The sequence below is a fragment of the Capsicum annuum genome, chromosome 12, assembly GCF_002878395.1.
Source record: "Capsicum annuum cultivar UCD-10X-F1 chromosome 12, UCD10Xv1.1, whole genome shotgun sequence".
Classification (NCBI taxonomy): domain Eukaryota; kingdom Viridiplantae; phylum Streptophyta; class Magnoliopsida; order Solanales; family Solanaceae; genus Capsicum; species Capsicum annuum.
The window spans coordinates 230,111,084-230,131,967 of record NC_061122.1 but is presented as its reverse complement, the minus strand read 5'-3'; the positions used below and the strand labels follow the sequence as shown (position 1 = coordinate 230,131,967).

Below are 20,884 nucleotides of genomic sequence, written 5' to 3'. Positions count from 1 at the left end.
TCAAAAATACATAATTGTTTTTCCAACACCCTCCGGATAGATAAAAAAATCCATGTCCATCCCCAACTTTCGAAAAATTTAGGCTTTCTACCGAGAGTCTTCAAGGGAGTGGGCATACGCTGGTTCGATAAGCCAAGAAAAACAACCTCCGCTTGTCACTCAATTAATCTAGCTATCTACGACACTACAAGAATTAATTTAACCAACTTAAGTCCACCATCAGAATCTCTTCAATAATAACACTCGGTGCATTTTCAGAGAATCCGATATGGGTACACCAACAGAAATCGATCAACATAGGTCGGTAGCTCCAACCATTATGAACATATCACTGGGGATCTCCATAACCCCATGATACAACACAACATCCACGAGTATTGCCATTGATATGATACAGAATTAGACAGATTATCAAATTCAATCAGTAATCTGAGAAGCAAAAATACTTGCAAGGAGATCATCACCAAAGAGCTAAATTACATTTAAAATGATCCATTTGAATTAAGTTTTTCAGGTGATAATTATGACTTTCCTCAGCTATTTTACTTGTACAATAACATAGCTACGACATTCGATAGCATACACTTGAGTCCTGCAACAGCAAGTTGAAGCAGGGGTTGGAGTACACGGGGGGAGAAGAAAGGATGCCAAATTCAGCATCTACATATAATACAACAAGGATTGGGCTATGGAGTTTATCAGCTAATTCTCACGCCGTAGATGGTCAAATGTGTACGAATCATGCGCGAGATTCTGCATGAAGAATGAAGTACATTAGGAAAAGAGTAAACGACAACAACAATGTACCCAGTGTATTCATTCCCACAAAGTGGGTCTGGGAGGGTAAAATGTACGCAATCCATACCACAACCTCAGATGAAGTAGAAAGGTTGTTCCCGATAAGACCCTCGGCTCAGGACAGATAACATAACAATAACATAACAGTATAACAAACAAAAAATATAAAAGCACACAACATAGGAAAAGAGTAAACATCCGTCCAAAAGGAAAGAGACTATAGCAATTACCAGACGTTAAATTTGAATTGTAACCACAAGCTCATTGACCAACAAACATGAAGAGATTGAAAAGAATAAGCTACTAAATGGAGCTAAGAGATGCCAGCACTGGAAGAGAGGCATTTCAACTTAAAGAACAATATCAGTGCAGCTTAAAGAAATAGACCAGCCATTATCCCAAGAGATCGGTTTGTTCCTCCGATTTGATGAACTAGCAATGCTGTAGATTACACCATAACTCAGAAGGATTATTCTATTACCTTTTATTGGCAAGTAAAGAGCTTTTAGCCTTTTACCGTCAAAAAGAGGAATTTTTATCCTTCGAAAATAAATTCTGCAACTAAATGGTGTGTGTATCATTATATGGAAAAAAGAGAACACAAAACTCGGAAAGTAATTGCTGTACAAACTTTTTTAGGTGACAAGACGTACAGAAACAGGAAATGCAAATTGTACATACAAGTAAGCCTTTAGAGCAGTCCACAGACCACTAGAAGGCACCAAGGATATGGAAATAGATGAACTCAACCAACAAACTACATTGAAAGCATTTTGAAAGGAAACTAGGGCTTGATTAAAGGGGTAACCACTTATTATTTAAATCCAGATTTCCTAGCATGAATGAGACGTGCGCCAGGAAGGCAAAAATAAATTCACCTCAAGTCCAATTGGTCAACGCTGACCTTCATGAATGGTTTCAAATATTCGTGAACATCCCAAAATGGAAAGAGAGTTGTATTAATTTAGGCTGGAGGGAGTAATAAGTTTCAACCTATTTCAATCTTGGCTAGAAGTTATTTGTTAGCGAGCACTCATAATTTCCCGTACAGTGACCATTGAGTACCTGTTCTTGGGCACGGAAATACATGAAAGGCGTATAGTGTAGAAAGTTTGAAACTCTGGAGGTATAAATATCAGCATATCTGCAGTTTCAAGAGAAAAAATTTAAGAGTCAAGGTGCTTAAAGAATTTTTTTACCATCAACTAATAGGTCGTAAAGAAGTGACATAAATCTTCACAACATATTGACATACTTCTCAATTTGACGCATCAAGTGACTTTTATCCCACAGACCTGCACGTGAAAGATAACCCCACCTGAAAGAGAAAATAAGGCAGATTGATTACTCTCAAGTCCAAATTCGTCAACTGAAAGCTCATCTGAGAAATATGCAGATGTGAATAATTATCCGTGGCGACTGTAATAGGCTAAACTTGGTCAAGGTAATGTTGACTCTCTCTGAAGATTACAATGTTAACTAAGAGCTAATGAAACCATAAGCAAAGCAATCTAGTATAACAAATCTAAGGCTGAATCGAAGAGACAGGTAATTCCAAAAGAAAATTTTCCGAATCACCTTTTGTTGAAAAGCTCTCCGTCCTCATCCAACATTGGTCCTATTTTCTGATCTAGCCTCTGCATAACTAGAAGTAGCTTTTGGATGCTTTCTGTGAGTTCGTCATCGTCCATATGTGTGGCAGCAAGGGTCTGATGCATATTAAGACAATAAAACTTTAAACTAGTTGCATCAAGCAACAAATTGACAGCATAAAGTAATCCGCACAAGTCATTAAACACATTGCCATGAGTCTTGTTAGAGAGCCAAACTATTTCTTCCTTTCTATCTTTTTCCAGAAACAGGTAAAGGAATATAGTGAAACATAACTAATTTCCCCGAAAAAGAACAGAAATGGTCGCACAAACTGCTTATGATCTGGCAGACTGTTCCACTCTGTTTTAAAGCTACATCATAATTCAATTTGCAGACAACCATTTTTCTTTTCAATGGATTTCCAGAAAAGAAAAGAAAGATTAGTTCTTTCTACTGACGTTATGATCACCTGTAGGTTGATCTTGCCATGCAGATAAAACACCTTTAATGAGAAATGTTATACAATATCAAGACCTAACCGGTGATGCTTTGCACTTAATTTGCATAATTCCAGGCAAGATGTCAATAACTACTTGTCAATGTACACGGTGAATATTAGATTGAAGATACTACTTGCAACCATGAAGCAGGATGCAGAATATTTTAGTTGAAGATTAATCTACAGAAATACAAGAATTTGATTATGCTAGATCTAGTACACTTACCTGTGCAGGACGTCCCGCGGTTCTCCTCTGAAGAGCAAGCCGAAGTTGGTTAAAGAGATCGCCTAAAACCTCTTTTTGATTGATAAGATCTATCAAAGTAGCTCTCTCTTGTTGACTATGAATTAACGCATTATACTGCAGAACAAGAATAAAGAACGTCATATGCAACGTCTTACAGACAATCATCAAAGAGCTATCAATATGATCTCTTAGAAAAGAAATTCCATAAATTTTTCACTTATTTCTAAACCATGCTTTTCGTTGGTCAACAAACATCTAAAGTGCTCTATAATTCTTCACCACTCGTATGGGAAAGGTGGAACAAATGAAGTCCTTCTCTTGTCAAGAATGAATCGTAGTTCTAAAATGTTCTTAGGTACAGAGATGAAAAGAAGAACTAGATCATAACAAAATCCAAAGCAGGTTAAATACTAAACTCACAAGGTTTTGGTGGAATGGAACCCCCAATCCAACTAAAGGAGAAAAAAGAAGCAAATAATTGTGATCCAATTCCAGAGACCCTGATGAAGATTAACTAACCTCCTCTTCTAGTTCTCGACAAATCAAAGCAGTTCTCCACCGGAGATGGACTTTGGATTGGCTTACATCTGTATATATATGATCACCAACATATAAGATTTCATCTCCATGAACGTTGAGCGAACTCTCAACCATCTGAGCGCTTCCTCCAGAGTACAATCCACCTGTAAGAAAATTATAAGCTGCTGCTTAAAATGGACAAGTCCTCACGACGTTCAAAAGAAAATATGAAATATCATTAATGATCAACGGTGATGGTGATCGCTGAAAAAATCTCCTCACAAATGAAAATTCAAAGAAGCCTAACACCTACAGAAATCTGATCCTAAATCAAAAGCAAGAAATTTCGATGTTCCATCCTCTTTTGTTTACTTCCCTTTTTTTGGAGTGTAAATACATTGTTAGGGTCATTTGTTGGGCTATCGTGCCAGTTCTTATGGGCGCTAGATGTGCTTTATTAGTTTTTATGGCAGCCCATTATTGAGAACTCAGTCGACATGCTTCTCCAACAAGAAGATAACTACACCAAGACCATAGCTTAACCTCCGGGAAATCTTTAGCAGCAGAACTGTTTACCAGGAATCTACCAAAAACTTACCAGGAATACCATTGTAGATATTGCCTATCTTATCAATAGAATGCCACCTAAAAACCCTCAACTTTCAGAGTCCTCTAAAGGCTTTAAAGGGTGAGAATTAATATATTGCTCCTCGAAAGGTGTTTGGGTGTGTCTGCTTTCTTCACACTAGGAATTCTGAGAAACTTGATCCTAGAGTCCTTAAAAGTATCTTTATTGGATATTCTCCTACACATAAAGGGTGCAAATGCTATCATCCTCCCTCCACGAGATTCTTTATCAGCATGGATGTTATGTTTTACTTATCTTTATTGGATATTCTCCTACACATAAAGGGTGCAAATGCTATCATCCTCCCTCCACGAGATTCTTTATCAGCACGGATGTTATGTTTTACTTGCACCAACTCTAATAACGATCTTAGTAGATACGGTGACCTTTTAAGCCCAACTACTTCCATAATACATATATCTCAATAAGATAGCAACTTTTATTGAAGGAAACAGAAAAGAGTTACACAGTTAGCTAACCATATACAAAGACGACAAAAAATGTTGAAGAAATAAATTGTGCTAGAAAGTTCAAAAAAATAAAGAATTGTGCTAGAATGAGACAGTAGGAGGAGAAGATTTTCATTTACTTATCCAAAATAGGGATGATTTTCATATCATCAATTTAGACGATTAATCACCTGGGCGAGCCTTAAAACAAGGGCGCATTAGACCTTCATCAGTCACCACTTCATACATTGGGTGGGACATTTGGAAGAATTCTGGCTTCCTAGCTGAGACTATAACCTGCATTAGATAAAGAAGGAAAGGAGATTTGGTTATGGAGGTATTTAACAATTAACACTCAAATAAAATTGATCACGGACAGAGAAAACATGACCTCATATATGCAATATTACCAGAATACAAGAAAAAAAAATTCACTATTATAAGGATTTCAAATAAACACTAGCTCCAGACAAAGATGACATGAGTTAGCTTTTAAGGTTGGCGTTACGCCTAATGTCATTTTCTTAACATGGCATCAAAGCCAGACCGATCTTTATTCTTGGTTTATGCAATGGTGAGCCCCTAATGTCGTCTTGTCCATGCTCCAGACATCCAACACTATGCATGCGGGGTATTGGAGTGTCCTAAATTGGTTGAAGGAATAGGTTGTTGTCGTATATGGTATTGGGTTTATCCTCATCTCCTGAGCTTATCTTTGAGTTGAGTTAGGCCAAAAGTCCTTTTTTAACATCAACACCATTAGAGGAGCTCAACAGCAGTTAGAAAGGAGAACCTATGAATTACTTGTCCAGAACTCAATATGAGCAGAATAATTGAGAAAGTACAGAGAAATTTGAATTTGTACAAAGCAAAATTCTCTTTAAAAGCATTACACTATGAGACCAAGACTTCGGTGGTGAAGGAAATTATCTATTATTATAATACTGTTTTGCTTACTCACCATCTCAAATAGCTCTCTCCAGCTCATGTCATTGGGAAGGTATCGATTGAACGAATGCTGCATCATTTTGTCTGTGTAATGATAATCTGAATTTGTAATCAGTAAGAGCCTCTTCCCAGCCTGATAAAACATGAAATGTTAGATGCTGAATCAGCCATCTTTTTTCGCCATGGGCTTAATAAATCTTAATAAGAAATCGGACTACTTATTCTCCCAATTGATTGTCCTATTGGGACTTTTACACTTGCTATGCTAAATTCATTAAGATTGCTTATGCAAGTCTCTAAATAGCACTGTGGTTTTCAATTCAAATGGATAGAGTTAGATACCTCCTTTTGATCCAATAATGCCAAAGGTAGCTCAGGATCAGGTTCCACAAATAATTCAGGTTTCGACATTATCTCGCTCTGTGTGGGTGAAATAGGTTAGAGTGACCTTTGCAGCTCCTGGCATGTGAAGCTATCGATCAATTAAACACATACCTTCAGCTGGCCTTCTACATGTGCCCTGAAGAGTGCCTTACCAACAGCCTAAATAGAATAAAAGAACGTTGGCTAACTCAAGGATCATATCACAATCCATTCACACAGAGCATCCAACCATACCTTGTAAAGACATTTATACTCAAGAGGACAGAGATCTGGTCCTATAATTCCTTCATCCATCCTATCTACCAACTGCAAAAGAGACATGTATAGGACGTAGGGCAGCTGAAGAAGTAATATGACATTCTTTTTTGTTGAAATCCCAGGTGTTAAAACAAATTTATGCAATTCGAATTATCATTGTTAAGAAGAAACAAGCAACTGGATGAACCTTTATCCACATAGAGTAAAGCAAATATCAGCCTCTACAGAAAACAATAGTATACAACTATCAATAAATTTGGTTACAGAGAGAACAAGTTCAGTAATAAAGCATCTACTTCATGAGACTGATCTTATCTTTTGCAGGTTCAGCAACACATTAACTGAATGTGGAACAAGAACTTAAATGAAGATTTAAACCAATCATTAGCTAATGACAAACCTACAGTATACATATCTAGCATCTTATAGAGAAAAATTCTGGAGGAGTCTGTTTCCAGCTTGTGTAGTAAATTGTTGAACAAAGGAAAAATACTTTCGAAGTGGAAAGGGGATGAGACGGGTTTAAGCAAGTTTCTGAAAAGAACAAGGATCAACGATTCTTTTGTCAAATAAGTTGTTGACATAGTGTTGGTACAGAGCTAAACTCCTCTGCAGAGAAGCAAAAGTAAAACAGAGGACAAGTAATGAAGCAACCTTTCAGGAGTGAACAGTACCAACCCACATGGTCAATTGTTTATAGTAGGACACCAAGATAGAAACCAGGGCGACAAAATAGACCATATGACCTGATGCTAGCATGCTAGGACTCTAAGTGCTTATCAGTCAATTAATTGTTCAAAAGAAACCAAACTACAGAAAGGCCCTAAAACCAATGTTGCTCGGACTCTCCAAAAAAGTTGCCGCACCCATGTCAAATTCTCCAAAGTTACACTAGTTTTGGAGTATCCGACACACACCAATAGATATCCTTGAAGAGTCCGAGCAACATAGCCTAAAACAACTAGAACATAGACAATCGAAATATCTCAACATAAAGGAAAGAAACATAACAAAAATAATGGAACCCTCAACCTACTAAAATCTATATATTATTAATAAGAGAGGATGCAACCTCCTCAATAAGCCAAGTGGAATTATCTGAATTGGCCATTTGGCATATTTGGGTGAACATTTTAAAAAGTTTGTTATTGGTTATTTTACTTAATCATTAAACAATTAATTGTAAAAAAGATTAAAAAACTTTGAAAATTACTACCTTGAGTGGCATATCCACGTTTCCTATATTAATGGCCCCAAAAATTGTCTTTACCTAATAGAAACTTTCTTTACAATACACATTTTGAATTCTAACTTTAAAATTGAATTCTACCTAGCAGTGGAATACCACAACATATGGTTGCATTAATGGCAGAAAAAAATTTTACAATACAAATTTTTGAATTCAAAGTGGGTATAGTGTCGGGATTCCACAACTTTGTTGTGGGTATAGTGGGTAAAGTACCTCTGCAATGCAAATCTTCATCAACATGTACAAATCAGCAAGACGATGAAATTTTGTTTATCAATAAAGGAATCCATTGATGGGTTCTAAAAAGAATTCAACTAAGAGGACATGGTGGATAATAATTGGGTTGGTTATCAACAACTTTTTTACTTCTTCATTTTCGATTCTCTCTTATACTCCATTTTCAATATCTTTTTTATGATTTTAATTGTTATATCAATTGCAAATTTGAGGCACAGACAATAACAAATTGGGTAATGCAGTAAAAAGAGGACTTGTGTATCCAAATTAATTGACTTTGTAAAATTGGGTAATGCATTAAAAAGAGGAGTTGTGTATGCAAATCAATTGACTTTGTTAGGGACTTCCATATTGGTTCTCCGTCTTTCATCTTGATGATTAACACCCTTTCAAGTACAAAGTTGCAATCAACAACAACAACAACAAACCCAGTGTATTCCCACTTAGTGGGGTCTGGGGGGGTAAGATGTACGCAGTCCATACCTCTACCTCTGATGAAGTAGAAAGGTTGTTTCCGAAAGACCCCCGGCTCAAGGCACAAGATATCACACAAACACATAGTACAGCACAGAAGCAGAAGACATAACATAAATACGGCACCCATAAGGGATATAAAACAGCGGATAGTAGAGGAAAGCACACAGATTCGTAATAAGCATGGAACACTGAATACGGAATCATAACGGGAATAAAAATAAAAAAAATAAAAAAACCCCACCAAGTAATTCCCTACACTAGCGACCCAATCTGGCCCTACTCTTCTGCCGTAATTCGCGTCTTCCAGACCTTCCTATCTAGGGTCATGTCCTCGGTGAGCTGTAACTGTTCCATGTCCCGCCTAATCACCTCACCCCAGTACTTCTTCGGCCTACCCCTACCCCGCCTAAAACCATCCAACGCTAGCCTCTCACACCTACGGACCGGGGCATCCATGCCCCTCCTCTTCACGTGTCCGAACCATCTCAATCGTGCTTCCCGCATCTTACACTCCACTGAAGTCACACCAACCTTCTCCCGGATAGTCTCATTCCGAACTCTATCCCCTCGAGTCAGTCCACACATCCAGCGCAACATCCGCATTTCTGCCACCTTCATTTTTTGGATGTGGGAGTTCTTAACTGGCCAACACTCCGCTCCATACAGCAAGGCCGGACGGACTACCACCCTATAGAATTTGCCTTTAAGCTTGGGCGGCACCTTCTTATCACACAGCACCCCCGACGCGAGTTTCCACTTCATCCATCCCGCCCCAATACGGTGCGAGACATCCTCGTCAATCTCACCGTTACTCTGGATCACGGACCCGAGATACTTGAACTTATCCCTCTTACATACCTCCTGTGCTTCCAGCTTCACTACTACCTCGTTCTCCCGCCTCACGTCATTAAACTTACATTCCACATACTCTGTCTTGCTTCTGCTCACCCTGAACCCTTTAGACTCAAGAGTTTGCCTCCACATCTCTAATTTGTCATTTACACCCCCTCGAGTCTCATCTATCAGAACTACATCGTCTGCAAAGAGCATACACCACGGCACCTCCCCTTGAATACGCCGCGTCAACACATCCATTACTAACGCAAACAAAAAGAGACTAAGAGTAGATCCCTGATGCAATCCTGTCCGGACAGTGAAATGCTCTGAGTCTCCTCCCGCCGTCCTCACCTGGATTTTCGCTCCCTCATACAGTGAAATACAAGTACAAAGTTGCAATCAAATCTTAAAATATGTATGTTTATCATTTTACTCTTCTTTCTCCCTATTTTAAAATGCATTTTGCTCATTTTCTATGACGATAAGAATTTAAGTACACTTAGATACACGTGTAGAAAAGTTCTGATAGAGGTTTGCCATCATTCATAATTTATATAAATATAAAAACTTGACTGCTAAAGTATTATTCTCATATTGTCCCCTTTCTCTTTTTGGAAATTTTACCATGTTCAATTTATTTCAGATCTACCTGAAATTGACTTTACCAACTACATGCCTCATAAATTTTCCAGAAAAAGATATTTGGAAAGGTTATTAAATGTCTGGTGCTAAAATATCAACTTACAGCCGAATGTTGGTGTTTTTTGCATTCAATTGCAGCCATGTAATCTCCTCTTTCGTAAATGGTCACCTCTATGTGTTGTTAACTAACTATTTTGGTGATAACCTTTTCAAAATACCTCATCTCGGTTAATTTTCAAAATAATATATTCTCTAAAGGTTTTATTATGGAGAATCATTTCTTCTAATTAATATGATCGGAAAGTCTATCGGCATTTGTTTATGGCTTAGAAATTGGAGTTGATGCAGAGAAAAATAGACTGTGTGATGTAAGTACAAAAAGAGGAAGAGCATCCAACTTGCATATATTGATGAACAACCAAACTACAAATTCTAATGAATTTTAGGATAGGATGGAGTTGGAAAGCATCTACAATCCACTCATTCTAGAGTAGGTATGTGTCAAGATGGAGTTGAAAAGCATCCAGTACAATCGAATCATTCTATAGCAGGTATGTATCAATAAGAAATTTTTCTTTTATTCTAAGCTAACTTTTATTAGAGTTGATAAAATGCATGTTAAATTTTTAGTATTGTATTTGGTTTGTTATCTCATTTTTTAAAAACAATGATTCTATGATTCAAGAAAGTTCAATTCAACTACTAATACCTCTTCCAACAAAATTCTAAAAATTCTCTTTTACTCACAATTTAATTTTTAGTTGTGGAGAGAGGCAAGGGTAGTTCATTGGTGGTCTAGCTATACATCGGAACAGGGGCTATGAGAAACCTATCATGTCTGACATAGCAATATTCTCCCCCTTGCAAATTGCTTTATCCTCTCATATCAAGTTCCTTCTATGCATGGTTGTCTTTTTCACCTGTAGGTATACAGTTAAATTAGAGAAGCACAACCTCACTGGGAGAAATTGTCTTTAGTAAATAAACACCAACCTCCAGGGTCTTTAGGCTTACGCAAGATTTGCTATGAGATGTTACTATTATGATCCTATGACAATATATAAAGGCTTAATTCATATCAATTTCCTCTTTCATTTTAGGGACAACTAAGCAATAAAAAATAGCATATCAGTAAGCTACATTACCGTAAAAGAAAAGTCTAAATTTTATGATAAGTTGGTGAGGACTTAGCTTTCTTACGGGAAGGAGAATTAGAAATAAGGCTAATTAAGGTAAGCTTCTTACATTTTTGGAAATATAAGTATGAAGGTTCTTTGAATAAAAGGAGAAATTACAAGAGGAAGAAAGAATAGGAAGGGGCGCGAAGGCAACTAAGTATGATAGTTTTCTTGGAAATTGTTTATTATGCTGCTTTCTTGCATTCCTGGAAATATATCGATGTTGCATAGTTAGTTGATTAATGGGCATTCCTTTGCTAAATTTATCATTAACTTTACAACATACTATTTGGTTGCTGGAGGAGTCAGTTTGATGACAACTTTTAATACTCTTTTTGGAGCCTGTTCAGGATGACTCTGAGTTAAACTATGCAGGTGAAAAGGCCGCGTAAGCTCCTCCAAATAGTCTGGACAAGGAATTCGGACAATTTAATACTAAAATTTTACTTTTGTAGCATCTGAATACAATTTTCTTTTGTTGTCATCTAATTGCAGTACTCTCTTAAGTGCAGCTCCAAGTGGAAGTAGCACATGCAGTATTGTGTTGAACATCCAGAGGAAATCATCGAACTCACCAAGGTGAAAGTCTAGATTTCAGAAGTTAATGTTGTTATTGATGTAAAATATCGAGAATGTACAATATCTCTAATAACTATTTACCTTAATATGTGGTAGATGGTTTAACAGTTTGCATGAAAGCTTGACATTGTCTTCTCTTTTTGTGTAATAATGACATAATATAATTCAAGACAAAACCATACATAATGGAGCATAAGATTTATTTGGATCTTGGAAAGATTCCTTACATTAAAGAGAAATCAAGGAAAATAGTTATAATACGACCAAGCATCATAATATTATTTAACTCGCAGATGTCTGAATGTATACTATTCTAAAGTTGACTGCTCACCATACCAGAGGCTGAATCTTTCAGAGCATTTGAAGCATGTATCATTTGTTATTTTTGTTTAAATTTTTTAAGGCCAAACCCATCGATAGCCCCTCAAACTTGTCCCGAAAATTCACTTGAACCCCTAAACTAAGACTTGTACCTATCAGGCACCTCAACTGCTTAAATTGATATCTATCAGGCACAAAATGCTGACTTGGCAAGGAGAGTGTGTTACTCTCTCCTTGGGAGCGTGAGTTGAACAAAAAATAATATTTTACTTTTTTTATTATTAAAAAACTTATACTTTAATTATTTTATTAATAAAATTTTTAATTATTATAATTTTTTTAATTTTAAAATAAAAAAGAAAAAGAAAAGAACAAACCACCCCTCCCCCTCCATTCATCGTCTTCACAGCCCCCTCCCCCGGCGTCATCATCTTCACTACCCCCCCCCCCCCAGCCCTTCCTTGCCCCCCCCCCCAGCCCCCAGCCATCTTCTTCATCTCTATTTTTTTTTTTTTTTAATTCTTCACAATTTGTTAATACAATTAACAATTTTCAATTAATTAAAGAATAGAAAAATAATGGAAGACATGAACTTTAGCAGTGGAAAATTTTCCAAATTGTTAATACATGAACTTTCCAGCGAAAGTTCTAGCTATGATGGAAAACAATCTTGTTAACATAGAAGAGTGGCTGGCGAGGTTAGCATTAACAATGTATCAACAATTTGATTTAGGTGGAAAACTTTAGCAGTGGAAACAATCTTTTTTTAGAAATCAAATTCTGGTCGCCATTGATTTCGTCTTCAATGGCGATTTACGATGACGAAGGGAAGTTGATGGAGGAGTGAGGGGCGGGGGTGGGGGTGGAGGTGGGGGCGGGGTATATCAATTGTCATTTGTGGGTGGGTGGGTGATGACATGGGGGGTATGGTGAAGAAGACGACTACGGGGGGGGGGGGGTTATTTTTTTTTTATTAATTTAGAAATTATTATTAAATAGATAATTAAATAGAAAAATAGTAAAAATCAGAAATTCCACTTATAATTTTTTTTGCCACGTTCTTTTTTTTAATTGGTTAATTTTTGCCACGTCAGCATGTGTGTGCAACACACACTTTAGCTTTTAGCTGATTGGGTAAAAAAGGCCCAATTGGAACCAAATGGAGGGGGGGGGGGGTGTTAGGGGTTTGATAGGTACAGACCTTAGTTTAGGGGCCTAAATGAATTTTAGGAACAAGTTTAAGGGGCTATCGATGGGTTTGGCCATTTTTTAATCTAGATAAAACAAGATTATCAAATTTATGATTAAGGCGATAAATGCGCTTTTGTTTGAAAAAAATGAATAGGGTAACTGTCCTTTATTACCTTTGATCTTGGTTTTGCAATGTATCATTTATTTTTTGTTTATAGTGACAACTAAAATTACATGGAATAACTAATTACTTATTACGTAAGATATGCTTTATTTACACTATCGTTTGTCCATCTACACGAGGTATTAAATTCTTTAAATTTTTATGTTAGTAATTTTTGAGGAAATATATTTGATTAAGGCACCTACTCAGCGTCTACAGTCTTGATAGATTGTTGAGAGATGTTGTCTTAAATATATAGTATGTAACACAGAATCTATATCTATATATTACTAATAAGAGAGGGTTTTTTTAGGTGGGTAGAGTTACCAGGTACCTGTCGCTGGTGGGAGGTAGCAGGTCAAAACTCCACGGTTATCAAATAGATAAAAAAATCTTAATACAGAAACAATAGGTGATGGATTATGTCTTGATTTTAATCTTTTCGCCCGTCCAAATAAGAACAAATAGTCAAGACAGTACCTGTTTATTATGTGATGCTTCTACTAAAACAACAAAGCACCTGTTTTTTTTATGTGCATTCTCACAAGCCTATCTCACTGATGCTCTGTCCAGCTAATAGATGAATATACAAAGGCGGGATTACTTGGGAATGTGGAATAGGGTGACAAGAAGGGAAAGGAAAGATGATCAAGGCATTCGGTAGTGTTGTGGTTGATATAATTATATATCATATTTAGATGGTAAGGAATGAATCTCTATGGAATATGAATGTACTATTGAAGTCCAGCTATAGAATTTTTTATAAGATACACACACAAAGATAAAAGATGGATAGAAAGATATTGTTAGAAAAATGGTATATAAAGAACTCGATTGTTAATTGTAATAGCAATAGATAGAGAGTTTAATAGTTGGTTGCTGGCTTTTTTTGTTTTTTGATAGTGTTGTAAATGGGACCATTTTTTATTGGTGTTTTAATAATATATGATTCATTTGATTAGGGCAGAAAAAGAACTAATCACATAATCTCTTTTTTGCTAAAGTAATGTACTTAGTTAATTTGGAGTCGATTATTTTTTGAATTATAAATAAAGAACAGAATGAAAATATACTTATATATATAATCTTAATTGTTTATATGTTGAGTTCAAAGCTCATAACGAACCTATTTCAACTCCTGACTATTTGTACTAAGTACTATATATGATTATGATGTTTGAATTTGGTTCAGATGTTATTCCACGACTACGGGATAGTTTTATAGTTGTTGTTGTTCTAAGATACATAATATTATAGTGTTTCTCTAGATACAATGAGAAAAAGAAAGATGACATTTGAGATTCTGCAAACATGAAATTATATTTTACATAATCAACAAACAAGAGAAAAATTTGCAACAATTATTTTCTTTTAATATGTCGCGCATCGCGTGGGTACTAATACTAGTAAAAGGGAAAGAAACGGCATTAAGAAGAGATAGAAGTCATACAATCATTTCACAAGAAAAAAAAATAACAAATGAATATGACAAACATGAAGCAATAATTACTTTTAGTATCGAGTCATGGCATGCATATTGAGGGGGGCCAAGTGATCTACCTGCATATAAGCCACTGCTTCTGAAACAGAGAATAGTGTATTGAGGAACTCCCATCTACTCTCCTTACGCAGATCAACCAGCTCTCTCCCGTAGATCTCACTTTAAAACATAGAAAATATGAGACACTATCTGAAATCCAAAATATTACCCAATTCTCCGCAGCACATAAAAATGCAGAACATTCATTCAGATTTTCATGGAGCAAATAAAAATTTTGGCTATGTAGTGCAGTGTGCACATCAACCAAAGATTTACATGGAGCAAATAGATTTGAAGTTACGATTTCCCAATTTGCAAAGCAACGGTTTGTGGACGATCTTTGCTAAAATACAGATTTATGGATCAATATTTTGAGCTGATAAGTAGACACAAAAGCCCAAGCCATACCTCACTTCTCGAGTTGACAGCATTCTTGTTCCATGCATTACCCTCTTAATATATCCAAATCTGTCTGCTTTAACCAGGTTACCTTTCTCTTTGTCTATTACAAGACCTCTAATCACCTGTTTTACAGTGAAATGTCCTCAAATAGGTCTTAAGACAAATTATTAGCATGATCTCACATGGTCAGACTATACCAGATCAGGGTCAAATGCAAGCCCATCCACAGGGAAACCCACATTTCTCAGATTCTCCATGCAGTAATCATAAGCCCTTCCTTCCCAGGCCTGTAAATTATGGACTTCATCATACTACACCAGTAACATATGCCAAAAACAAGAACAATTTAAAGCTCTCCAAGGGACAATAAAAATATATACAAGACCGTATTTTAAATTTTAACATCTAAATGCTAATCGCTCATGGCACTTCCAACCACAAACTAAGAGAATAAAACTGAAAAAGAAGTAGCAACTCAAAAGAGCAAGATCAATGAAATTGGAGCCAATAAAGCACTTTTTTTATAACGAATATGTAGCTCTTTTTCTTATCATCAGAATTAAATCCTCTAACACTAAATGAAGTAAGAACTTCATCAGGCACCAAGATAAAAGGGTTAGTAACAGATAAAGATATACATGGATAAACACTGCCTACGCAGCCTTATAGCATTAGTCCCTTCTATGGGCACAACATTGTCACATGCAATTCAGTAGTCATGCAAACAATAGATATGGTTGGCAAATGAAAGAAATAATGTGTAAGAACTAAGCGATGAACATTAGCCTCAATTTGCAAAAAGAAACCATGAACTAATAATTTACATCTCACAAAACAAGAATTAAAAGGTACCATCACGTTATAGTGCATCAATGTATAGTCCATATCATATCCAATTGCACTGATTGATCGCAGATTTAATGTGCGGCTGCAAAATATGCCACGCGGCGAATGCCGAGCATTATATGGAACCTGCACATTGTGTGAGTCAGTAATTTGCTAATATTTACGTGCCAATGCTGCAGCTGCTTCTAAAATAAGAGGTTACAAATCTTCAGTGAGTTTAAGCATCAAAGATGTGTCCTTAACACTGCACGCAGTTAGCCATGATAAGAAGCTAAGATTCCATGAGTATAGAGTGCAGAAATTTAGCCATAATAAGATGCAAAGATTCCAAGAGTATAGAGTGCAGAAAGCCAGAAACGGACCACTACCCCACCCCACGCAATCTGGCCATCTTTTCATTTCCCTTGACCCTTCCCCTTATTTATCTTGGCAACTAAAATAGAACCCTTTGAAAGCTTTTAAAGAAGAACAACGCACATTTTCGCTTACACATTAAACTGATTAAAAAAAACATACAACACAATTATACTGATTAAGAAACATACAACCTCTTCACCCTTCTTTTTTCTTCTATATTCCAATTTTTATTTCTATTGCACTCAAATATAAGTTGAGTATTAGTACTATATAGAAGTGTGAAAAATACTGAAGTGTCGACAAAAGGGAGAAAATGAGAAAAGTAAAAGTGAATGGACATGCATGGACAGATATATTCTCCATCATTCAAGGCTGAAAGGGAGATAATGTTACGGCAGATGATTGGCGCTTTTTTGGAGCAACACGGAGTAGAAAATTGAAAAGGAATGACATCCAAAAAGAGAATGGTACCGTTCATATCAAACAGTATGTCCACGACACACCAAAAGCGTTTAGCCAGTGTAAGAAATTTCAGCAAGTGATACACACATCAAAATGCCAACTTGATAAATGCAATACAAAGACAAAGTCAGTATTAAAGCACCGGAATGCCCAAGTGTTGAAGCAAGTTCTCTGCCTCTTGAGCCTCCATCTTTGCCACCTCCTCAACAGGGCCTTGCAATGCCTTGCCATCAATTCCTGCATCATTTATGGTAAAATGGTAAGGAACTACCAAATTCAGATCATAATAGCTAACCAACACAATACTATATACATTTCAAAAGTTGCATCTTCTCTTTGCTCTTCTATTTAAAGGTCTGTTTGATTTCAATAATCAATTTCATTAATTATAATCAAAACTTCAGTAATCATAAAGATCCACCTTTCGTTTTTCTCAAATGCAAGTGAGCAACAAAACCTTTATTTTTCCAAGGCAGGTGATAATTAAACACACCATTTCTTCCATTTTATGCCGATGATTGAGTTGACACAAAGTTTGAAATGTTAAATTTGACTTGTATATTAAATAAGTAAAATTGAAATAGTGGTTCAAATATTAGTTTGATCAACGAAATCGAAATCAAATGATAAAATTTAAAGAGTTAAATGAAATTTGAATTCTTGAAAGTTACCTATAACAATATTATTAGTGGAACCAAAGAGGAATGAGTATTATATAAACTGGAAAATAGAGTCTCACCTGGCAAGTAAATACCCCAACTTTGAGTATGCACATCTAGACACCTCAACTCATCTCCATTGTGTCAGTTGAACATTCCAACTAACAAAATGATCATCTAAGACACCCCAAAAATCATGTGCCACGCTAGCATCGGGTGTCCATGAGACATAGTGGAAACGAGTTAGGGTGTTCAGTTGCCAATTGAGACCAAGTTGAGTTGTATACATGTGCACTCTCAAAGTTGGAGTGCTCACTTGCCATCTGAAACCACGTTTGAGTGTCTGTTTATGTATTATGCTTTTAAATAACCATAATCGATTCAAAAGCTTAACCTTTTTAGAATATAAGTGATTAGCAGCACTTACTTAACTAATCAAAATCAATCCATAAGCTCAACCAAACAAACCAAAATCCTTTTTTATTATTTGAGGAGTCCCGAAAATGCAAACCAAATTCATATTTAGTTCTTCCAACAAAGAAGTACCACTTAATTAACTAATCAGAATCAATTCAAAAACTCAACCAAGCAAGCCAAAATCTTTTTTTCATTATTTGGAGAGTCCCAAAAATGACAAACTAAACTCATATTTAGTTCTTCCAAAAAAACGAGCACCACTTCACTAATCAGAATCAATTCAAAAGCTCAATCAAAAAGCCAAAATTCTTTTTTCTTTTAATTATTTGGGAAACCCCGGAAAGTGACAAACTCCAATTCATATTTAGTTCCTTGAACAGACAAGCACCACTGTTAGTATTCCAATCCATTAGCCAAGGGAAAAGAGGAAATATCAACAACCCATCACAGGGAAAAATAAAGGGCAGCCCGGTCCACTAAATCTTAAGAGCAAATATCACCAACCCCTCACAGGGCAACATAAAGGGCAGCCCAGTGCACTAAAGCTCCTACTCTGGGGGTTCAGGGAAGAACCGGACCAAAAGGGTCTATTGTACGCAACCTTACCCTGCATTTCTAGAGGAGGTTGTTTCTACAGCTTGAACCCATGAACCCATGACCTCCTGGTCACATGATAGCAAATTTACCAATTACTCCAAAGCTCCCCTTCAGCTTGAACAACCATAATCAATTTAAAAGCTAAACCTTTTTTATAATTTAAGCTATTAGCAACTCTAACTTATCTAATCCAAATCAATTCAAAAGCTCAACCAAACAAGCCAAACTCCAATTTTTTAATTATTTTGGGAGTCCCTGAAAATAACAAACTCTAATTCATTTTTAGTTTGTCAAACAAACAAGCACCAACTATTTCGTAACTGACTAGAGTTTCCTACTACCACCAACTATTTATCACAAGGCACGCATCAACTATCAATTGTTCATTGTTCCTACCTGAAATATCACCATCGTTCAGCAAGCAAAAATGAACGCTCAGTAGTTGAGGTGTTTATTTATAAATAGTTGGTAAAGGTAGTTGGTGATAGTTGAAACTCATACCCCTGATCGTTAAAGTATGAAACTCAAAAGATCGATACACTTTAGCTACATTTTCGACCATTAACTCAAACTGAAAATGTAATGTACCAAAATTGAGATTCAAATCACCAAATAGTTGGTGATAGTTCAGCTAGAAAACTCGCATACCTGATATTTCAGGTATGAAACTCAAAAACCCGATACACTTTAGTTAACATTTTCGAACATTAACTCAAATTTAAAATGTAATGCACCAAAATTGAGATTCAAATTACCAAATAGTTGGTTATAATTCTGCTAGAAAACTCGCAGACGTGGTATTTCTGGTATGAAACTCAAAAAAACAATACACTTTAGCTACATTTTCGAACATTAACTCAAAATTGAAAATGTAATGAACCAAAATTGAGATTCAAATCACCAAATAGTTGGTGATAGATCAGCTAGAACACTCAAAGGGTAAGAAACTCAAGAAAAACGATACACTTTAGCTACATTTTTTAACATTAACTCAAATTGAACATTAACTCAAATTGAAAATGTAATGTACCAAAATTGAGATTCAAATCGCCTTTCGTGCTTTGGCCAAGGTAATCAACTCCGGACAGAGCATCAGAAGTAACAACAGAAAACACATCCTCTCCAGGCGGAACAGAGGTAGTAGCACAACGACACAACGAAAATCCACCATTCACTTTATTATACGAAACAGATGAACGGAACAACACCAATGCACCATCGCATTTCTGAGTATTTGGAAACACAAACGGTTTGTGCAGAGTTCTACTAGTACTATTTGGTATATTCATACAGCTTGTTACAGCTTGGCAAATTGTCGAACAGTTCATGTGCATGAATTTGTAAGTAAAATTTCTGTTAATATTTTTCAATTATAGTACTCGCCGGAACGTCGCCGGTAATTCGCCGATGGACGGTGACGTTTATATATATACACACTTTACTAAAATGATCGGGAAAATTTGCGACTTTTTTCCCCTCTTTCTATATTTGTCAACTTTTTGGGGAAAGAAGTTGACACTTTTTGAAGACCAAAGCCAAACGTCACCTAGGGTTTGACACTTTTTGACTTGGAAGAAAAAAAGAGAATTTCTCGAATAAGCAATTTTCTAACGGTAAAATAAAACAAACTTTTAAATTAGGATAATGAATAATAAAATGACTAAAATATTCTTTTAGCAATAGCATCCGTAAATGCAGTCATTGTGTTTGTCTATAGTGAGAATAAATATCGCAGAATAGACAGCTATTAACTTTATTTTTAAGTCTAGGTACCTAAATTTAAAACAAAGTCAATAAATATCTATTCTTCGATACAGGTTGACATGGGCATAATTTTCTAATAATAAGGCCAAACAGGTTCTTAAATTTAGGTAATGAATAACTAAATGTCTAAAATGCCCTCTTAGCAATAGCATCTGTAACTGTAGTTGTTGCATCTGTCGTGAAAATAAATGTTGTCGCATAGACAATTATTTCAAGTCTAGGTGTGTTTGGGTGAATTATGGGTTCTACCTGGTGCAAGAAGTCTCGTGTCAATCTATTTTAGGGTGAATTTATGAATGCTATCGATTGCAAGACGTATAGATAGTGTGAGATTTCTTACACTTGGGTTGCACTCATAATTCAATCCAAATTACCATGACTTAGAATGGAGTCAATAAATATCTATGCTACGATCAATGTCTATTCTACGATATAGGGTGACATAAGACTTCTTTCAATTTTCTAACAGCAAGGCCAAACAGGTTAAATTTGGGTAATGAATGACTAAATGACTAATATGCCCTCTTAACAATAGCATCTGTAAATACAGTTATTGTGTTGGTTGTGAGAATAAATATCGCAGAATAGATAATTATTAACTTGTTTTAAGTCTAGATACGCTTGAGTGAATTTTGGGTGTCAC

The 20,884-nt window shown here is 36.0% G+C and overlaps 1 protein-coding gene across 2 annotated transcripts; it reads right to left on the bottom strand.

Moving 5' to 3' along the window:
- Positions 1-460: 460 nt before the first annotated feature.
- On the bottom strand, positions 461-20,168 carry LOC107851069 (5'-nucleotidase domain-containing protein 4). 2 transcript variants are annotated; one of them, XM_047401314.1, is made up of 17 exons: positions 19,508-20,168; positions 16,947-17,041; positions 15,992-16,111; positions 15,337-15,426; positions 15,146-15,261; positions 14,758-14,857; positions 6,300-6,371; positions 6,177-6,224; positions 6,024-6,101; positions 5,695-5,814; positions 4,925-5,030; positions 3,657-3,820; positions 3,117-3,251; positions 2,377-2,507; positions 2,054-2,116; positions 1,864-1,942; positions 461-753 (listed from the first exon to the last, which is right to left on the bottom strand). In XM_047401314.1, exons 1-17 carry the CDS (start codon positions 19,809-19,811, stop codon positions 703-705), a joined length of 1,872 nt encoding a protein of 623 aa, XP_047257270.1. In that variant the 5' UTR covers positions 19,812-20,168; the 3' UTR covers positions 461-702. The 2 variants fall into 2 exon arrangements, with proteins under 2 accessions (XP_047257270.1, XP_047257269.1); XM_047401313.1 differs by having other exon boundaries at positions 616-753; positions 1,792-1,942; positions 19,508-20,068.
- Positions 20,169-20,884: the final 716 nt, after the last annotated feature.

Excerpts from the sequence above, each read along its gene's own strand:
- LOC107851069 (XM_047401313.1), bottom strand. The coding sequence starts at position 19,811 with ATGCACATGAACTGTTCGACAATTTGCCAAGCTGTAACAAGCTGTATG. Across the intron at positions 14,858-15,145 it reads CTGTCAACTCGAGAAGTGAG|TGAGATCTACGGGAGAGAGC; the intron begins GTATGGCTTGGG and ends TATGTTTTAAAG. Across the intron at positions 3,821-4,924 it reads TTGTTTTAAGGCTCGCCCAG|GTGGATTGTACTCTGGAGGA; the intron begins GTGATTAATCGT and ends ATTTTCTTACAG.